Below are 19,409 nucleotides of genomic sequence, written 5' to 3' on the forward strand. Positions count from 1 at the left end.
CCGTCATTTGATAGGCGAAGCCAGGCTGATCTATATAGTGAGTTTCAGCTCAGCCAGAGCTACATAGTTAAGACCCTGTCTCAAACAAACAAATCTTTCCATTGCCTGTAAACTGTACTTAAAATATCTTGGCCTTCTAATACAATTAGAGATTGGGATTTTTGGTCCTAGGGTGACCACCTTAATGAGGGTGTAATTATTTATGTAACTGAAGACAGTGTTTCCTAAGCATAATTCTAGAAATTGATAGAATAAAGAATGGGACAGATAAGGTGCCAAGCTTGTCTTCTAGCACGATTTTCTGTGTTTTCCTCCTTTCCCGTGAACATAGCCAAGGATTCGGTGCCTGCCTCTTACTACTTATTTTCTCCAGTAACGGTGCTGCAAGGTCCTTGAAAGCAGAAACTACGTGTGTTCTGTGGTATAACTTAGAAAGAGTTTCTAGTAAAGTACTGTATTAGTAGTCTCAGTTTTTAATTTACATTCATTTATTGGGGGGAGGGCATGTACCTCATGGTGTACTTGTGGAGGTAAGAGAAAAACTTATTGAAGTCAGTTCTCCTCCTCTCTCTCTGTTTTTTTTGTTTTGTTTTTTTTTTAGTTAGAATTATTTAATCAAGAATTATTACGAGGGGCTGGAGAGATGGCTTAGTAGTTAAGAGCACTTGCTGCTTTTTCAGATGACCTGAATTTTGTTTCCAGCACCCATGTGGCAGCTCATAACTGTCTGTAACTCCAATTCCAGGGGTGTCTGACACCCTCTTCTGGATTCCTCAGGCTCCAGGCATGTCTGTGGGATATATCCACACATGCAGGTACTCACACATAATACAAATAAATATTTTAAAGAATTATTACTGAGGCCCAGTGAGATGGCTCAGCAGGTAAAAATATACAAGCCTGGCAACCTGAATTTGATCTTCGGGACCAGGGTGGAAGAAGCAGTTCCTGAAAGTTGTTCTCTGACCTCTGTAACTGCCAGCTCTCTCGCTCTTTTCACCTGTACAATAACAGCTCATGTTATAGCATGATTTATAAAGAGTATCTTGTCAGTCTGGTGAGATGACTTAGCAGCTAGAAGCACTTGCAGCTCAAGCCTGACAACCTGAATCAAAAGTTTATGCAGTGGTGTGCATGAGTATTTATTCTCTCAAGCCAACCTGGAGTACAAAGTACAGATTTATGGAGGCCCTTCCTCAGCAAAATGGAAAGAACAAACCCCTGTCTTCCACATGTGTACCTGCGCTCACAATAGAAGGACACATATAGTCCATAAATAAAAAATTTGGCATGTTCAGTTAAATCATCAAAGTTAAAATAGTTTTTCTGATAATTATTTTTTAAAGCAAGTTTTTCTTTTCTACCTAGGCCTTATTGAATTTGAAGAGTGTGACCCTGCTAGTGCAGTTGAAGGTAAGGTGACTATACTTAACTATATGGGAACTAGTGTCTTCTGCTTGTTGAGCAGATAGAAAGGGACTGCTTTCTATTGATGTTATAGCACAGTGCTAAAACACATATATTTAATGGTCTCAGATACTGAACCCAGGATCTAGCTTGTACTCTACTACTGAGCCACCTTTGTAACCTAACATAATACTTTTAAAAATACATGCAATGAATTACGTACTTTTTACCCCTTTATAACAGCTTTGCTGGCCTGGAACTCACTCTGTAGACCAGGCTGGCCTCAAACTCATAGAGATCCACCTGCCTCTGCTTCCCAAGTGCTGGGATTAAAGTGTGTGCCATTTTTATTTTTTGAGTTTTAATATATCTTCATATGCTCATTTTACCTGAAGTTACTGAGGGAATATTTACCAGAAGAAGAGAATTTCTTTAAGTGAATATTCTATAATCCTTTAATGAACCATATTGCATTACATAAAAGTTGAAACAGACTCTGAATATAAGTTGAAGGCTTTACTAATTGATGCTTTTTATGTCATTTGTTTGCTCATTGTTTCATCCATTTATTCATTCATTTATTAGGATTTTGGGGATAAAAGAGTTTTGCCATGTATCCTAGGCTACCAACAAACTTAAAACCCTCCTGCTCCAGCTTCCAGAGGGCTAGGATTACAGGTGTACACCACCACTCCTGAAGATGCTTTTATTTCTTTTATCCAAAGTTTGCTTGTCACAAAAAATTTGTCTGAGTGTTTGTGCTTTATATCCTTATCAAGAACAGTTACATTTCTATTACAATGTGTATTTATGTTAAAGGCATAAAACCAAGGAAAAGAAAGACTTTTGCTTTGCCTGGAATAATTAAGAAGGAAAAGGATGCAGAGTCTGTGTAAGTATTTTAAATATCGCCCAAATCCTTTTCATTGTTTCTGAGTGACTACGAATTGCTTTGATTTTGAAAAGAAAAGGTCCTTTTGAAAGTATTCAAAATGTATGTCTAAACTGGAGGAAGAAAAATCCTTTTAAATGATTAGATTCACCAATTTCTCTGATTTTAGTTCATGATAACTTTTTCTCATTTACTATGTTAAAATTTGAAGATATTTTAGACAAAAGCTGATGTGCCCAGGACCCTTATGTAGAAAAACGGGAGCCAGTTCTGCAGGTTGTCCTATGGTCTCTCCCCCTCAACAAAGTTTTAAAAATGTCTACTGTTAGACAGCCCTGTAGAGTAGACAGCTTTGTTATCACACTGAGTGAGTATGTTCCTAGAAAAGAAGTACACCTACAAGCATTTTAGATTATGTGTGAGCTGTTCATGTTTAACAGCTATTTTTGAGATGAGAATGTCCACTTTTGAATTTTAAAATAAACTGATACTGTTTTAATCTTCATGACTTTGTTTCTCAGTATATTTTTGTAAAATTCAAACAAAAGCTATATTTAACTATTAAGATATTCTAAATATGATCTAATTAGCAGATAGTTTTAATAATTGAATCTTGCAATACTTTATTTTTTTCTTTTTTTTAAAACAGGGAATGTCCTGATGCAGATTCACTTGTAAGTAATTTTAATTTTATTACAGACAATTTAAAATATTTTCATTAGAAAAGACATATTTGACTTTTTAAATCAATCTTCAAAGAAAAACACCATGTAATAATTTGCTGCCCAAATTATTATAAAGGTGTATTTCAGTTTTACATTATAGTATACTTTTCTGCTAAACTGAAAACACTTCTCACTGTGAGAAATGGATTTTACTTTTAAAATTTGTGTGGCACCGTGTCATCCCTCACAAATGAGAAACTTTTATAATTTAGGTTCTGTATTTGTTTTTTATTTTTAAAGCTGGTCTCTTCCTCCTCCTCCTCCTCTTCTTCTTTTTTTTTTTTTTTTTTTTTTCCAAGACAGGTTTTCTATGTAGCCCTGGCTGTCCTGGAACTCTCTCTGTAGACAAGGCTGGTCTCAAACTCACAGAGATCTACCTGCCTCTGCCTCCTGAGTGCTGGGATTAAAGGCACGTGCCACCACTGCCCGTCTTAAAAGATATTTTTACCTGTCATGTATCTGGTTTAACACATCATTTTAGAAGCTATAGCAACAACAATTATGGTCACTGTTTTTGTTGTGTTTGTGTGTGTGTGTGTGTGTTTAAGATTCATTTCTATTTCTTGGTTATATGTGCTTTTTATAAGTAATTAAAGTAGTTAACAAGTTAAGTTCCCAGTGGTCTTAATGCACGAGTAGATTTACGAAATGCTGTAGGTAATGTGTAATAGATGTAGTTATTATTAGACACTGATTATGTTGATTAGTGCAGGAGTTTGAGTAGTCTGTGTTTTTTGGTTTCTTTATATGCTTCAAAACATTTTAATCTTAAATGATGTAGTGTAACAAAGAAATGAAAGTATTTTGATAAAACACTGTCTCTTATGTAACGTAGATAGACTAGTATTTTCTATTTCAGCCTCTAAGTAAGAAAGCTGTGGTTTATTAATAGCCTTATTTGAAAATTGATGTTGGAGATATAATATAGCTCAGTGGTTCAGAGCATGTACTGCTCTCACAAAAGACCTGTATTTGGTTCCTAGCCCCGACTTCAGATAACTTCACAACTGTCTGAAACTCCAGTTCTAGGGTATCCTGTGCCCTCAGGCCTCCTCTTCATCTGCACACACATGGTACACATAAACTCATGCAGGCACACTGACATACACACAAATAAAACTAACAAATATTTTAGAAATGTATGTTAAAATTAAAGAGTGAAAAATCACCAGAGAAGCTTAACTGATTAATGAAGTTAGCAGGTGTGTTTGATATTTACTATAGCTTTCATCAAGTATTTATTTTGAAGTTATTTATACTGTTTGATGGTTACAAATTTTAGTTAGACCTTTATTAGAACTATCTTAAACATCATTTTGAGTGAGGTAATCCAGACCGAAAAAGACAATTATCATATGTACTCATTCATAAATGTTTTTTAAACATAAAACTAAGAAAACCAGCCTACGATTCACAATCCTAGAGAACCTAGACAACAATGAGGACCCTAAGAGAGACATATATGGATCTAATCTACATGAGAAGTAGAAAAAGACAAGATCTCCTGAGTAAATTGGGACCATGGGGACCATGGGAGCGGATAGAAGAAGAGGAGAAAGGAAGGGAGGAGAGCCGAGAAAAATGTAGAGCTCAATAAAAATGTAGGGCTCAATAAATATTATATATATAATATATATTCTCTTAACTTTTTAATTGTTTCAGCTAGGTGACACAAAGGTCATTATCCAATTTTATAGTATAATTATCAGTCTTTAAGAAAAGTCTAAAGAGAATATGATGTTCTAATACCATGGAAGAAAAGATTGGTAAATTTGATTGTAGAAATAAAAAATTTGTTGTTAGAAAAAAGTACCGTAAAGGGTTTTGTATCACCATATTGAGAGAGCATATTAAAGGATACTAACAACAAAGGAACTTTAATTTTTTTTTATGTATTATTTAGTTTACTAACTAAGCAATTGTTTCTCAGGACAAGGATATAGGTAGAAGCAAAGCAGTTTTCTTTAAGTAGTGAATAACCATAATGAATATCATTTAGAGATGATGCAAAATTAAACAGGCAGTTTTCATAATATCGGCAGAAATGTTTATATACACATGCCATTGTATATGCATTATATATATGCATTAGATATAAATTGGGGCAGTCTGTTTTCTGGATAATTTGGCAGTATCTCTCCAAATAAGAAGTATATGTTATTTTTAAGCTAATAGCTTTTTGCTCAGTATTTACTATTATGACTGTATTCATATAAAATCTGTAAATATCTACAGTATGTACACACATCCTCATGATTGAGGTACATGCATTATAGAAACTGAAGAGGGGATAGATATGTTTTTATTTTTCAGATTTTATGTTAAAACATTAGGAAAATACTCAACAAATAAGAACTTGTTAAGTAAATTTTTATATAGGCAGCTTAAAAAGAATTAGGTTGATCTATATATCTTTTAATATGGAAAGAATTTATTAAAACTAAGTGTGACCTCTTAAGTGATATCAAAAATAAAACCTGTCAAAAAGTAATTGTAGTTGGTTATTTGGACAGAATAACTACCCCGATTACAGGCAGGAGAGGATACTTATTGTTTAGTTGCTTCATTTGTTTATGGCCAGTTGTTGTTACTTACATATGAACTGTTCATGGCCTTATCTTCTAGTTATTTTAAGTCTCTGTACATAGCTCTAGCTGTTCTGAAATTTACTTTGTGGATCAGTCTGGCCTCAAACTCACAGAGATAAACCTGCCTTTGCCTTCCAAGTGCTGGGTTTAAAGGCGTGTGCCTGGCTCTTCTATTTATTTTTTTTTTAAATATCAATAAGCTGCTTTATAGGTAAAATATTGTTCATTTGATGTGCTACATCTTTCGGGGGTTGCTTCAGGAATATAGATTACTTTCTTGGGGCCATGGTCCCCAAGCAGAGATTATGAAACTTTGCATTGACTCTTAAGCTCCCTCGTAGTATATTTACCTAGTTTGATTGGTTGGTTGGTTTCACAGTTTTGCCTCATATTCCCTAGTGGTAAGATTACAGGTGTGTGCAATGTTTTTTGTTTTGTTTTGTTCCCCCTCTGCTCAGACAATGTTTGTCTTTATAACTCTGGCAGTCCTGGAACTCTCGAGATCAGGCTGGCCTTGAACTCAGAGATCTGACTTCTTGGGTGCTGGTGTCAAAGGTGTGGGCTGCCACACCTGGCCACAGTGCTCTTTTAGAAACCATTACTACCACAACTATATTTTAAAGTGTTCTGTTCTTCGAAATTGTTAATGACAAAATACTTCATTCCAGTAGTGAGAGCCGAAGTATAGAAACCATGGGTTGAATGAAGATATGTCATGTTATCTGTATGTTTTTATTAGCATTAACATTCTAAGTATTTCCAGCATTTGTAAAACTTAAGTAACTAACTCAGTTTTGTTGTTGTCTTTTAAGTATGTGTGTATTTGTCTGGGTTTATCTTATGTATGTAGATGCTTTAGCAGCAGTCAGAACAGGGTCTCTGATGCCCTCTTGGAGTGACCCACTGGACACTAAACTTGGGTTCTCTGGAAGAGCAGGAGATGCTCTTAGCCACTGACCCATTTCTCCAACACCATGCCTTTTTTTAAAAAAGAACCTATCCAATACAGTTATATAAAGGGGAATACATTAAGTAACCTTTGCAGATTGGCTTTTCACTCTACCTAGTTCTCAGAGGGTTCATCCAGGTTGTAGGCATAATAAATTGATTTCTTTTTGTTGCTTAGTAATACCACAATTTTTTATATGTTATTTTGGTCTCCCCCCCCCCCCCTTGTTTTGTACTGCTAGAAATAAGCTTTCTAGCCAGGCAGTGGTGGCACATGCCTTTAATCCCAGCACTTGGGAGTCAGAGCAGGCAGATCTCTGAGTTTGAGGTCAGCCTGGTCTACAGAGTGATCTCCAAAGGTACACAGAGAAACCCTGTCTCAGAAAAAAAAAGAAGAAAGAAAGAAAAAAGAAATTTTATGTGAACAATGTGAACAGGTTTTTATATAGACAACTATTTATGGTTGATAATTTTATTTCTGAAATCCAATATTAAGATAGTCCCTTTTAGCCTTTCTTATTTTTTGTTTGTATGTTGTATTATTTTTCTATCCTTTTCTTTCAATCTATTCAAATTTGCATTGACCTTATTATAAACATTGCATCATTGAATCAAGTATATTTCATTTGTTCTGCCATTCTCTTTAATTAATTATAGTAGTAAATATGTTTTTTCATTTATTAGTAAAAATGTATTTCATTAAAATTTTTGAAATATTGTTTTTAGTTGGTAAAATAATCATATATACTTTTAAGATATCATTTGATATTTTTAGTATGTGTATACAGAGTCTAAGAGCAGATTAGAATCATTGGCTTAGTCCAGTGAATTATTTCTCAAATATTATTTTTTAGCTTCTACACATTAAATAAAAATATTAAATATTTGTCTTTCTATGTCTGATAAATCATTTAGCATAATTTCCTTCGACCTGTTCCCTGTAACTGCACATGATAAGATTTATTGTTTTTAAGTCTGTTGCTGAATGCTATTCCACTGTGTCTGTGTATTGTGTTTTATTTACCCATCTTTCTGCTGATGGGTACCATGCTTAATTCCATGTCTGTCTGTTGAAACTAGCACTGCAGTAAACCCAGGAGTACAAATTTTTTTTTGAAATTGAAATTGGATCAATCATTTAGAGCTTTTTAATGCTTGCCCTGACTTACTCTTCACTACCTTCAGATAGTTTTATATGTTTCCACCACACTTTATAGTTACTATCTGCAGGTAGATCCAGAAGCCACCTTTTAGAAAATGGCTTTTCAGCCTATATGTAGTTGTATTATTGTCTTCTAATGCTTTATTGCAATTTGAGTTTTTTAGAATGTCTAGTCTGTCTTCGTGAGCAATCCTGTCTCTGTCTCCCGCTCTCCCTCTGTTTAACTTTCTAGTTATTTGCTGAAGAGACTAAGTGCTTTGTAGTTTCCTATAGCCTGGATTTTGCTGACTACATTAACATCGTAAATTGTTTCACTTCTCTGTGTTATATAAATTTCCACTTAGTTCTGTAGTCTTGATCAGACTTAGATTCAATGGGTTTTGTTTTATCTCCCCTGGATGCACATGGTGATTTTTTTTATTTTTTAATACTGATCCAATATATTAGGTTGTTCATTGGCTAGCCAAGACTTTAATCTGCTCTAAAGAAGCACTGTGTCTTATATTTTCATATAGCTTCTTATGACATTGAGAGACTATTTAGCCTGACCATAGGTTTTTAAAAGTCACCTATTCCTTATTTTAACAGTAATGTTAACTTGAGCATTCTGAATGGACTTTCACCTTGGCTGTTTCTCTTTTTTAAAACATTCATTTTAAAAATTAATTTTGTGTGTGTGTGTGCATATATATATCTATCTGTATGGGAATTTATGCATGTATATGCCCTCAGATGTGAGACTAGGGTGTCAGATCCTCTTGAGTTGGAGTTAGAGGAAGTTGTAAACTGCCTGATGTGGATGTTGAGAACCAGATTGAGGTCTTCTAGTCAAACAGTCCGTTTTCTTAACCATTGAATCATGTCTTGTACCCCACCTTGGCAGTTTCTTGCTCTGAAATTATGAATTATGACTCATTGCATACTTCAGGTTTTTCTTCAGATTTTTGAGGCATGGATTATGATTTGAAGCTAATTAATAACTGAAGAGATGTATTTCTTGGTATTTGATTAAATGATTTAGTTTTCTTTCTTTTTTATTTTTATTTATTTATTTTTTGTTGTTGGTGTTTTTGAAGAAGCTCTATCTGTCTTGGAATTTACTCTGTAGACTATGCTGGCCTGGAACTCAGAGATTTCCCCCTCTGCCTCCTAGGATAGGATTAAAGGTGTGCACACCACACCTGGCTCTCAAGCTGTCACGTCCACCCTCGACCAGCAAGGAAAAACACAACACCCGGAGCTCTTCTTGCAGCAGTTTTCAGGACTTTATTCACAGCAATCTATCTCCTTCTCCTTCTCTTTCTCTCTCTTTTCCCCTCTCCCTTTTTTCTCTCTCTCTGGGCAAACCTCTCTCAGCTCTTAAGTAGGCATGGGCTGCCAATCCCGGATTGCCAGGTGGGCACTGCCCATAGGCCCACGCATATGCAAGCAGCTAATGATCATTGGGTGATCAGGCATAAGTCAGACTTTAGCCATAGAAGTTGATTATACATCTCCATCAGTTGTGATTCCACGCAGCTCGCTACATCAAGCAATATCTTAGACTATAATTGTTTGTTAATCTTTAGTGTCTGAATATTGGCATTGTCATTATATTAACTCTTTACAATTTTTTTCCTAGAATATTCCTGATGTAGATGAAGAAGGTTATAGTATTAAACCGGAAACAAATCAGAATGATATCCTTTTATGATCTGGGTGTTGTTAGTGGATTTGTTGATAGCATAGCTACTTAAAGCCTTTTCTGTTCTAATTAACTGAAATATGACTGTTTTTCATTTTATATGCTTTGTTACTTAAAGCTAGTAGTTTTATTCTTGTCTCTATATGTTATTCTTGTAAGGCTCTCTTCTTTTATATATATATGTGGAAAACCAGCTAGCTATCCATGATAAGTTAGTAGGTTAAACTAAATTCTTTAATTCATACCCACATACCAAAGAGAACCACTTCTACTCATCCAGTGATTCTGACTCTGAAGATGAAGAACCAAAGAGGTACCGGATAGAGATCAAGCCTGTGCACCCAAATAACCTGCACCACACCATGGCTTCTTTGGATGAACTAAAAGTCTCCATAGGGAATATAACGCTTTCTCCAGCAGTGTCTGTAAGTATCTGAACACAAGCTGCTTTGTCCTATACATCAAAGCCTTGTTTATCTCATCTACCTATAGCCGGTTACTTTTCTAAAAATATTTTTTTATTTCTGTGTACTTGTGTATGTGTATGATGTATGTAGAGGGGACTGTGTACATGAGCCACAGGGTATATGTGGTAGTCGGGACAACTTTGTAGAGTCAGTTCTTTCACTTTATCTTATCATGGATTCTGGTGATTAGACTCAGGTTGTCATGCTATGTGTGTGACAGGTACTTTTTTCCTTTAACCTGCTGAGATACCACACCATCCATGGTTAATTTTAAGAACAGTAAATAAGTTTAAAAAAAATGAAGAACTAAAACACTGAGCAACAGTACATTGGTTGGGGAATTGATCTGTCTTTCTGTCTGTCTGTCTGTCTGTCTGTCTGTCTGTCTGTCTTTTGAGATAGGGTTTCTTTGTGTAGCCCTGGCTTTCCTTGAACTCTGTGTAGACCGTGCTGGCCTTGAAATCACAGAGATCCACCTGCCTCTGCCTCCTGATTGCTGGGATTAAAGGTGTGTAATACCACTTTTGTGCTATTTTGTGCTTTTTACAAAAGATTTGTTTGTTTTTTTAAGTTTGTGTATGTAAATTTTATTTTGTTGTCCATGTAGTATGTGTGTCTTTTTTCCCTCCCACCATATACCCCCTAGAGCCAAGTACTAAACCCAGGGCTTTGTGCTTGCTAGGCAAGTGCTGTACCACTGAATCCCCAATATTTCCTCCCCCTTTTATTTTTTTATTTACCAGAGCTGTTAGGTGTGTGGCTATTTGCTTGCATATATGTCTGTGTACCATGTATATGAAGTGTGCAAAGAAGGCAGAAGGGGAGTTAGATGCCCTGGAACCGGAATTACCGACAGTTGTGAGCTGTCATGTGGGTGCTAAGAATGGAATCTGGATCTTCTAGAAAAGCACCAGTGCTGGCAGCTGTTGAGCCCTCTCTCCAGCTCAGTTTATAATTTTTATATAGACAAATGAGGTCACTGATTTGGCTTACTTGTACTCTTGAAAACATTTTTAAGAAAGTGAAAATGTATTAGCTGGAGAGATGATTCAGTGCTTAAGAGCACTGGCTACTCTTCAGAGGACCCAGGTTCAATCCCAGTACCCACTTGACAGCTCATAAGTGTCAGTAAAGTCAGGGGATCTAGCACCCTCACACAGATACACATGCAGACAAAACACCAATACATATAAAAAGGATTGTGTGTGTGTGTGTGTGAGAGAGAGAGAGAAAATGAAGAACTTTTTGTTATTTGTTACATCTATAGATACTGCTGTTTGTCTCTGGTAAAAGATTGTGAAAAGTTGTTTTCCTCATCTAATTTCAAAGGTTTTGCTCTTGTGTTTTCAACTCTAATGTAAAAAGATGTCATGAAAATCAACTTAAAGGTTGATCCCCTCCCCCTTCCCCACATTTCTGGAGATTGAATCCAGGCCCTAACTTACGCTGTCCAAATACTTTACCACTGAGTGACATTCCTGGCTCTTCTTTGCATTTTTATTTTCTTGTCTTTCACCATAAAATTTGCGTTTAAGGAAGAAATAAAATAATGATGTAGCCATTGAGATGTCTCAGCTGTTAAGAGCACCTGCTATGTGAGCTCAAGTCCAGGAGTGAACTGACTTTCCAGAGTTTTCTTTTGGTTTCCATCCACATGCGTGCCTGCATCCATACACACGTGCATCTTACACACACAATAGTGATAAAATAAAAAAAACTAAAGTCATAAATACATTGATAATATATATTATTAATTCAGAAGTATTACAAAAAGGAAAAATCGTGTTTTAGAATGAGAAGTGTGTGTGTATGCATATTGTCATTGTTTAGAAGTTGGTTTTCTTAATAATGAAGTTCTTGCCATTTTATGATATCTAATTTGTATGCATGTTTTAATTTTTTTTAATTTTAATTTATTTTTGAGACAGACTGACCTGGTATATGACATGTAGACCATGCTGGCCTTGAATTCACAGAGATCTGCCTGTGTCTTCCTCCTGAATGCTACGATTAAAGGCATATGCCACCACCCCGGCCTTAAGTATATGTTCTGAATAAAATATAGTAGTCTATATATACATATGTTTTGAAGGTGAAAGTTTTTCTCTTATACATGTACTCATATTCTTGGGTATCAAATCATGGGTAGAACATCTGCCAGGCAAACACTATGCCCTTGGTTTGATACCCAGTAACACAGGAAGGGGAGGGAAGGAGGAGATAATTTTCGATGAAGGAAAATGGTTCTATAATTTAATTCTCAAGGGCATGCCTTAAAGATTTCAATAGTGGGATTTTAGTCTGTTACTACTATTTTAACATTGACTGTTATGTAGTTATAAAGAGACTTATATATGTAAAGTAGAGAATTGTGAGCCATTGACAGTTTTTAATTGTATAACAGCACAACTAATTAATATAGTGATATATTATTTGTGTTTTATTTTATTTATTTTTTTTTTAAATATTTATTTATTCATTATGTATACAATATTCTGTCTGTGTGTGTCTGCATACCAGAAGAGGGCAGCAGCTCTCATTACAGATGATTGTGAGCCACCATGTGGTTGCCGGGAATTGAACTCATGACCTTTGGAAGAGCAGGCAATGCTCTTAACCACTGAGCCATCTCTCCAGCCCCCTATTTGTGTTTTAATAAATAAAGCTTGCCTGAAGTTCAGTGGGCAAAACAGCTATACAGACCAGGGAGTGGTGGCACACACCTTTATTTTCAGGACTCAGGAGACAGAGGCAGGATCTCTGAGTTCAAAGCCCCTCTAGGCTACACAAGATTGATTCTGTCTAAAAGAGAAACAGAGTTCACACAGAGGTGATCCCAGCAGATGAGATCACACACCTTTAACCCTAGCACTGAGGTGCTGGGTGGAGGTGGAGACAGGAGTGATATGTTGGACAGAGAGAGAAATATAAGGGAGAAGAGACAGCAACTTAGTGGACTGTGGAGTGTAAGGATTCGTGGAGACAGGATCTCTCGCGCCTTCGGGCTGAAGATTTGGTAGAAGTAAAAGGTCTCTCTAGTGGTTGGCTACTTTGCTTTTCTGATGTTCATGTTGAACCCCAATATCTGTCTACAAATTAACAATACGGGTGAGCCAAAAGCTTAGAAGGATCAATATGTATTAAAATGTTACAGATCTCTTTAAGCAGTTGAGGTCATGAGTATTTTTAAAAAACTTTTGTGTCTCATCTGTCTTTTATAACTTCATACTCAGAGAAAAAATTTAGTAGTCAGTGTTGTATTTGGGAAGATTATCTTTGCATTTGTTTTGTTGCCCATTTGGTTAACTTGCATAATTTCTCCTCCTAACCATGTTTTAAGTTGTATTTATTTTAAGTGGTATTTAGAAGGAAGAGATAAATTATTAAGTGTGAAGAGAATTGAATTCTTTACTGAACACTGTCTTTCTCTTTCTTTCCATGCACTGCTAGAGGCACAGTCCAGTAAGTGTCAGATTTTATATTTCACCTATTGACTTTTAAAGAATTAGTGTAATTGAACATTTGATTTTAAAAATTTTGTTAAATTTGGATTACTAGTAAATTTTGTGGTATTTTGCATTAGATACTGTCTTAACATTTTAAGCACATTTTATTAAGTACATGTATTCTGTATTCTAAATTCAATTACTATACTATTGAAATCATGCTTATATTTAGAGGTACAATTACAACTACAGAGTTTTCATAAATGCAACTTATTGTTAAGTAGTTATAATAAAGACAACATAAAACTAGGTTCTTATTAGCAACATTTTGGCAAATATTTTGTTGCCAAGTTAAATTATTTGTTTAATAATACTTAGTTTTTGCATTTCTGTTTTAGGTGCAGATGAATCGGAATTCATCTAGTAAGTTTGACATAGGGATTGGTTATTTTATGTCTGTAAGAACATAGGCAGCTTGTTAGTCTCAGCCTTGTGTAATATTCTTTTCATTTTACCAGTCTCACTGGTTGGCTAGAAGGGTATTTTATACAGGCAAAAAAATTGCCTGTATTTCTGGTTGTATTAGGAGACATTTCTTAACCTTTCATGCAGCTTATAGAATTTCTTAGAAATCAACAAAGCCAGAGACTAACTTTTGATTAAGAATATGAAAATGGACTGGGGATATGGCTCAGTTGTTAACATAACTTAATATGTACACAACCCTTGGGTTCAAACCTCAGCTCTTTGGCAGAGGGGATTATGAAAATGTTTTATAAAATAGTAATCTTGAACTTTACTTATTTTAAAGTCATATTACAATTGTAGTTTCTATTTTATATCTTCAAAATAGCAAGTTTATAATACCAAAAATTTTAGGATGGCAATAATTTTTTTGCAGAATTATGTGCTATAAATCAGACTTAATAGGAAGCTTTTGTAATTTTGTAAACAGAATGCTTAATAAGAATCAGCCTTGATTAAAAGTTTAGCAAAATTGATAACACCGATTAAATTAATGATAAATACCAAAATTAAGGATTTTACCCTTAAACGAAATATTTGATGATAGAGGTTGTAGAGAAACTAGGCTAAGTGGAGTTGCTGTCAGGTGGAAGGTAATGCAGCAAACATCCTGAATAAGCTGAGGGAAAAGTAGTGCAAAAAGCATAGTGTACAGTGTGCTAACTTCTCTGTAATGTGCTGCAGGCAGGACCCACTTTGAGTCACTGCAGTCATTCTTGTTGCTTGGTGATATAGAACATTAAAGTGTGGGGAAAGTTTGTATTCACCAACATGGTCTTTCATTCCATGCTGTTCTTGTCAGTTGCTTATGAAATAAGACATGGCACAAATACAAAATGCAGCAGAAAAGAGTAGGACCTCCCTCAGTAGCTCATCATAACTGATGATTATATAATAGTCACTAGTAGTATTCTAGAACTTGAAAACTGATTATAGAATTCATGAATTAAAATTCTTAAGTAGAATACTCACAAGTACTTAAATGTTTCTTCTAATTTTTCTTATCACTTATTTTTTTCGAGATAAGATCTCTCTATGTAATCCTAGAACTAACTCACTGTGTAGACCAGGCTGCCCTTGAACTCACAGAGATATACCTACCTCTGCCTCCTGAGTGCTGAGACTATATACAGACCTGAACTATCATGCCCAGCTCTTAAACTTTTTAAAGTTAACAGTCTATGTTTTGTTCTATAAAGTTAATGAAAGAAATCAAAAATCAACAGAAATTCAGCGTGTTTACCTTTTTTCTCCCACAATCATTTGTATTTAATTTTTCTATTACAAAATTTATAAGTTTTTCTTAGTACTGGAATATGTAAGTATATAGAGGATCTTTTAATTAAAATATTTTTCTTCTAGGATTATTAGTTTTTCATAATATTTTAATTTTTTAATTAGATGAAGAGTTAACAAAATCAAAACCATCTTCTCTACCCAATGAGTAAGTTTGCTGTTTATTTCTTTTAATAGACTTTATTATTTTGAACAATTTTAGGTTAAGATCAAAACTGGGTGAAAGGTACAGAGATTCCCTTATATAGTCCTTACGCTTACATATACCAAGTCTCCTCTTCAAGTCCCTTACCAGATTAGTATATTTGTTACATCTTGACACATCCAAAATACATAGTCTAGAGGGGACACCTTTGATCTTGTGCATTCTGTGGGTGTGGGTAACTCTTCTTTTCCCCTACCCCATCTTTCCCTCTGTCCCTCTTTTGGCAGGTCTTAAGGACTGATATTGTAGCATCATAATCAGTATTTGTATTGCATGGAAATCTCATGCTTTGCTTAATCACTCCTTTTAAAACCACATTTATAATTTTTTTGTATTTTTCTTGTCCTCTTTTTCTAGAGTTATACAGTTAAGTTTTAGTTGTGTTGTTTTCTGAACTGTAAAATTTATGTTGGGGCTTTAAGATATTTAATAATTTCTTTTCACATGAAACGTCTTTTTATGGTGGTTTTTCTTAACTACATTTGACTTTGGGAGCCTTACTACCGCTTCTTAATGGATGCTGATATCTTAGGTTTATACACATCTGTTTTCAGATTTTTTTTAATAAAAGTTTTCTCATTTGTGTTTCATTTTTCCCCTTCACTTTGGATTGTGACTTATAAAAGGGACCATATGTCATGAGCTTCAAGATGAAGTACCTCAATTAAGATGGAAAGGCTAGGAGCCAGATAGTCATCTTTGTTGCTCTTAAAAAAGAAGGGAAATAAAGAAAATTGTTAAGCCAGTGTTCCATGAGTCCCTTTTCACTTCTCTACCACCAAGAGTACTTTCTTTGAGTTAATGTTTTAACATGAGTAAAAGTTTAGCTGAATGGAGTTAATAGTTAAAGATTATTTGTTACTTGTGAGGTACAAAATAAATATAGTGGTGCTGTTACTGGTTTTAGAGATAAGTTGTTTAAAGCTTAGTCTTTGGATGTCACTTAACGTAGTTATAACAGGGTTTATTGTACAAGGTAGAACTCATTTGCACTGCTGCATGTTGAAATACTAAATATGTGATTTTAGGTCATGGTGATAATTTTAGCAGAGTAGGCTTACATTCTACTCAAATTTCATACATATTTCACTCGGTTTGAATTTTATTTTAGACTATGCTAGAACTTAGACTGTTAGAAACTATTAGGTAGCTCATTTAGACTGCTGCCTGTCTTCACTTGTAAATCTGAAATCACTGTATTTCATATTCATTTGAGTGAGCAAGGTATGATCAAAGGAGACCAATCCTTATGGCTTTCCTTGCCAACAATACAATTAATATTGTAGATTCTGCTTATGCCCTTGGCTAAGTCTGTTGACTAGATTTCTCCATGTGCCCATCTATTTAATCACAGTCATTGAACTGGTATTCTGTGGAATAGAAATAAATGATTTAATGCTAATAAAATAATCTGCTAACTCGTTTTTTAACACGGTGTGCTAGGAAAGGAGCCAGTGATTTCCTTGCTTGGGACCCCTTGTTTGCATCACCTCTTGACTCAACTTCTTCAGCTTCATTAGCTTCATCATCGTCAGGTAAACGAAGCAAAACCAAAGTGATAAAATGTATATGAGAAAGATGTCTTATTTTTAGGAGTATAGTAGCTGCATTTTCCCCTTGATTGATTCCATTTTTTATTGTGTTTAATCATATAAAGTTCTCTTTTTAAGTTTGTCTTCCAATAATAATGAGTTCTATCACTACCACCACCAGTAAAAGAACACTAAAACACTTAAGGATTATATAATAATTATAATCACCTCCTTCAGCAGCTTCTACACACACTATCTGAGGGATGCAGATATAGTATTCATTTTTAAATACTTGTGTAGATAAGTATTGTTATTAGTTTTCCTTATAAAATAATTTTGATTACTGGAAGGAATTGATTTCACACTTTTACTGGGCTCTACTTAAGTCCATTTAGAATGACACTTGGACAGGCCTTCTGACCAGTAATTCCTGTAAAAATGCCTATGCTGGGTTAAACTTATCCACAGCTTAAAATACCAAGTTCAGTTCAGTGCTGGTTTCACTTACATGACCATATCTTTACAATAGCCATTAGTAGCACAGGGAAGTGCTGTAATTATTCAGGTTGGTACACGTTTCTGTCGAGTATGGGTAGCATGAAAAAAAAAAACAGTTATCATTTAAAAGGAGGCAGCAGCCTCTGAATTTAAACTTGATGTCTTCCAGCTTTTGGATGCCTTTCTGGAGCATGCACACATACTTTCATGTGACGTGCTTTCTAATGGTAATTCCTTCCTGTGAGTTTATTTTCCCTCCTACTGCTTCCTGTCATGCCTCCACTCCTTATTGATGACCAAGGAGTTTTAGCTTTGTATTTTATTTTCTCATGTGTTTACATAGGCTGGTTTATGTGTTTTTAATTTTGCACATCTGTGAATGTGGAGAACTTGGCAAATATACTTTTCCTACCCGCAGTTTTTTTCAATGTTTGACTTATAGCACATATTTTTGAGTGGACCAGAGGTTTTGAAAATCATTTTATTTGGAGATAATTTAAGGGCCAGCAGGTGGTATTGTGGCCAGGCCTAATGACCTGAGTTTGATCCCCAGAGCTCATATGGTAGAAAAGAACTGATTTCTGTAGTTGTTCTCTGACCTCCATGCACATGCCCACATATGCACAAAAATAAATTAGTGATTTTGTAATGATAATTTAAATATCTGCCTCTGTAATTCATCCCTACTTTGATTTTATACACACACACATACATATTTATATATTTGAATTTTGATTTTTTTATACTTGAATTTTATTTAATATAATAAAGGTTTGTAAATTAGGGATACTGTTTTTTTTAAGTTATAAAAGTATTGCAGATGGCATTGAAGCAGTGAACACTATTCATATAGAATTTAAGAAGAATGAAGGTATTATGAACATTTTAAAAATAAGTTGTACTGATTTGGTGCTATTTTTAAAAAATTAAAAGCATTTGTAATGCTTTTCATTATTTGAAGAATATTACAATGTGGTTCTATTTAAGTCAGATTGCAAAGTTTAATTAAGGTTAAGTGTGTTTTGACATTCACATTATTTTGAAGGCAGAGCTGGAAAGCCTTGCACTCATATTAGTTAGTCTCTGTGAATTAGATGTGTTGGAGTAAACGACCTTTGAATTTGAATTGGTTTTTTTAATCAAATTAAACCAGATTTAATTTTTATATTTATAAAATAATTGAAACAAGAACAAAATTTCTTTGTGTGTCAGTTTTATTGGAAAGTTTGATTGTTTGCAATAACTTTGATAAAAGGATACCTGATGGGCAGATTTTTTTCACTGATTCAGCAGATCCCCTTAATTATATTAACACAATTGAAGAATGGTCTTTGGATTCTAATAGCTCTTTTGTCTTTATCTAGGATTGCTACATACTAATGATTTTCTTCAAGTTCTCTTTTCTCTCCCTCAGCCAGACCCACAACTCCTCTTTCTATAGGCACCATTGTTCCACCTCCAAGGCCTGCTTCCAGACCAAAGCTTACTTCAGGCAAACTGAGTGGGATTAATGAAATAGTATGTATTCACGTTTTTTAAGTTATATAACTATTTTGGGTTTGTTTGTTTTTGAGACAGGGTCTCAGTGTATGGCCCTGATGCCCTGGTGCTCACCATGTAGGCAGGCTGTCCTCAAACTCACAAAGATTCACCTGCCTCTGCCACCACACCAGTCCCTAAAAATGGTATAATTGTTTTGACTTAAGACAGATATTTTTCTCTATGCCCCTGCTTAGTTAAATGCTTTTTTTCTAAAGTCCTTAAAGAATAGGAAGTTTCTCTACTCACTTCTCTCTTTTATACAGTCTGAAAATTATACTAGAAAAGCAACACACTGCCTAAGAAGACAGAGATTGCCTTTCAAAACGTTGGCATATTACACAAGGGGTGTCCATTGACTCAAAATAGGCAAGTTTGTGTAATTCTGCCTTAGTTTAATATATTAGAAAGAAAATATGGTATGTTTTAGACCTTATTGTTAGGAGATTCTCAGGGGGCATCTGTCTGTTCTAGCTTTATTTTTATACATAGGAG

The 19,409-nt window shown here is 34.8% G+C and overlaps 1 protein-coding gene across 11 annotated transcripts in view; it reads left to right on the top strand.

The window, feature by feature from the left end:
* Fcho2 (FCH and mu domain containing endocytic adaptor 2) overlaps positions 1-19,409 on the top strand; it is a 104,817-nt gene that overhangs the window by 49,370 nt on the left and 36,038 nt on the right. For 2 of the 11 annotated variants that reach the window (XM_050153740.1, XM_050153743.1), the window contains exons 9-17: positions 1,369-1,413; positions 2,227-2,299; positions 2,949-2,973; positions 9,344-9,401; positions 9,656-9,831; positions 13,324-13,335; positions 13,718-13,742; positions 15,246-15,288; positions 16,789-16,880. In XM_050153740.1, coding sequence (XP_050009697.1) covers positions 1,369-1,413; positions 2,227-2,299; positions 2,949-2,973; positions 9,344-9,401; positions 9,656-9,831; positions 13,324-13,335; positions 13,718-13,742; positions 15,246-15,288; positions 16,789-16,880 — 549 coding nt within the window. Of the gene's footprint in view, positions 1-1,368; positions 1,414-2,226; positions 2,300-2,948; positions 2,974-9,343; positions 9,402-9,655; positions 9,832-13,323; positions 13,336-13,717; positions 13,743-15,245; positions 15,289-16,788; positions 16,881-18,789; positions 18,894-19,409 lie in introns of all 11 variants that reach the window. The other 9 variants (XM_050153741.1, XM_050153747.1, XM_050153739.1 and 6 more) reach the window with 6 other exon arrangements.

This window comes from Alexandromys fortis, unplaced genomic scaffold (genome assembly GCF_014885135.2).
Source record: "Alexandromys fortis isolate MF-2015 unplaced genomic scaffold, M_Fortis_MF-2015_v1.1 scaffold_79, whole genome shotgun sequence".
NCBI lineage: Eukaryota > Metazoa > Chordata > Mammalia > Rodentia > Cricetidae > Alexandromys > Alexandromys fortis.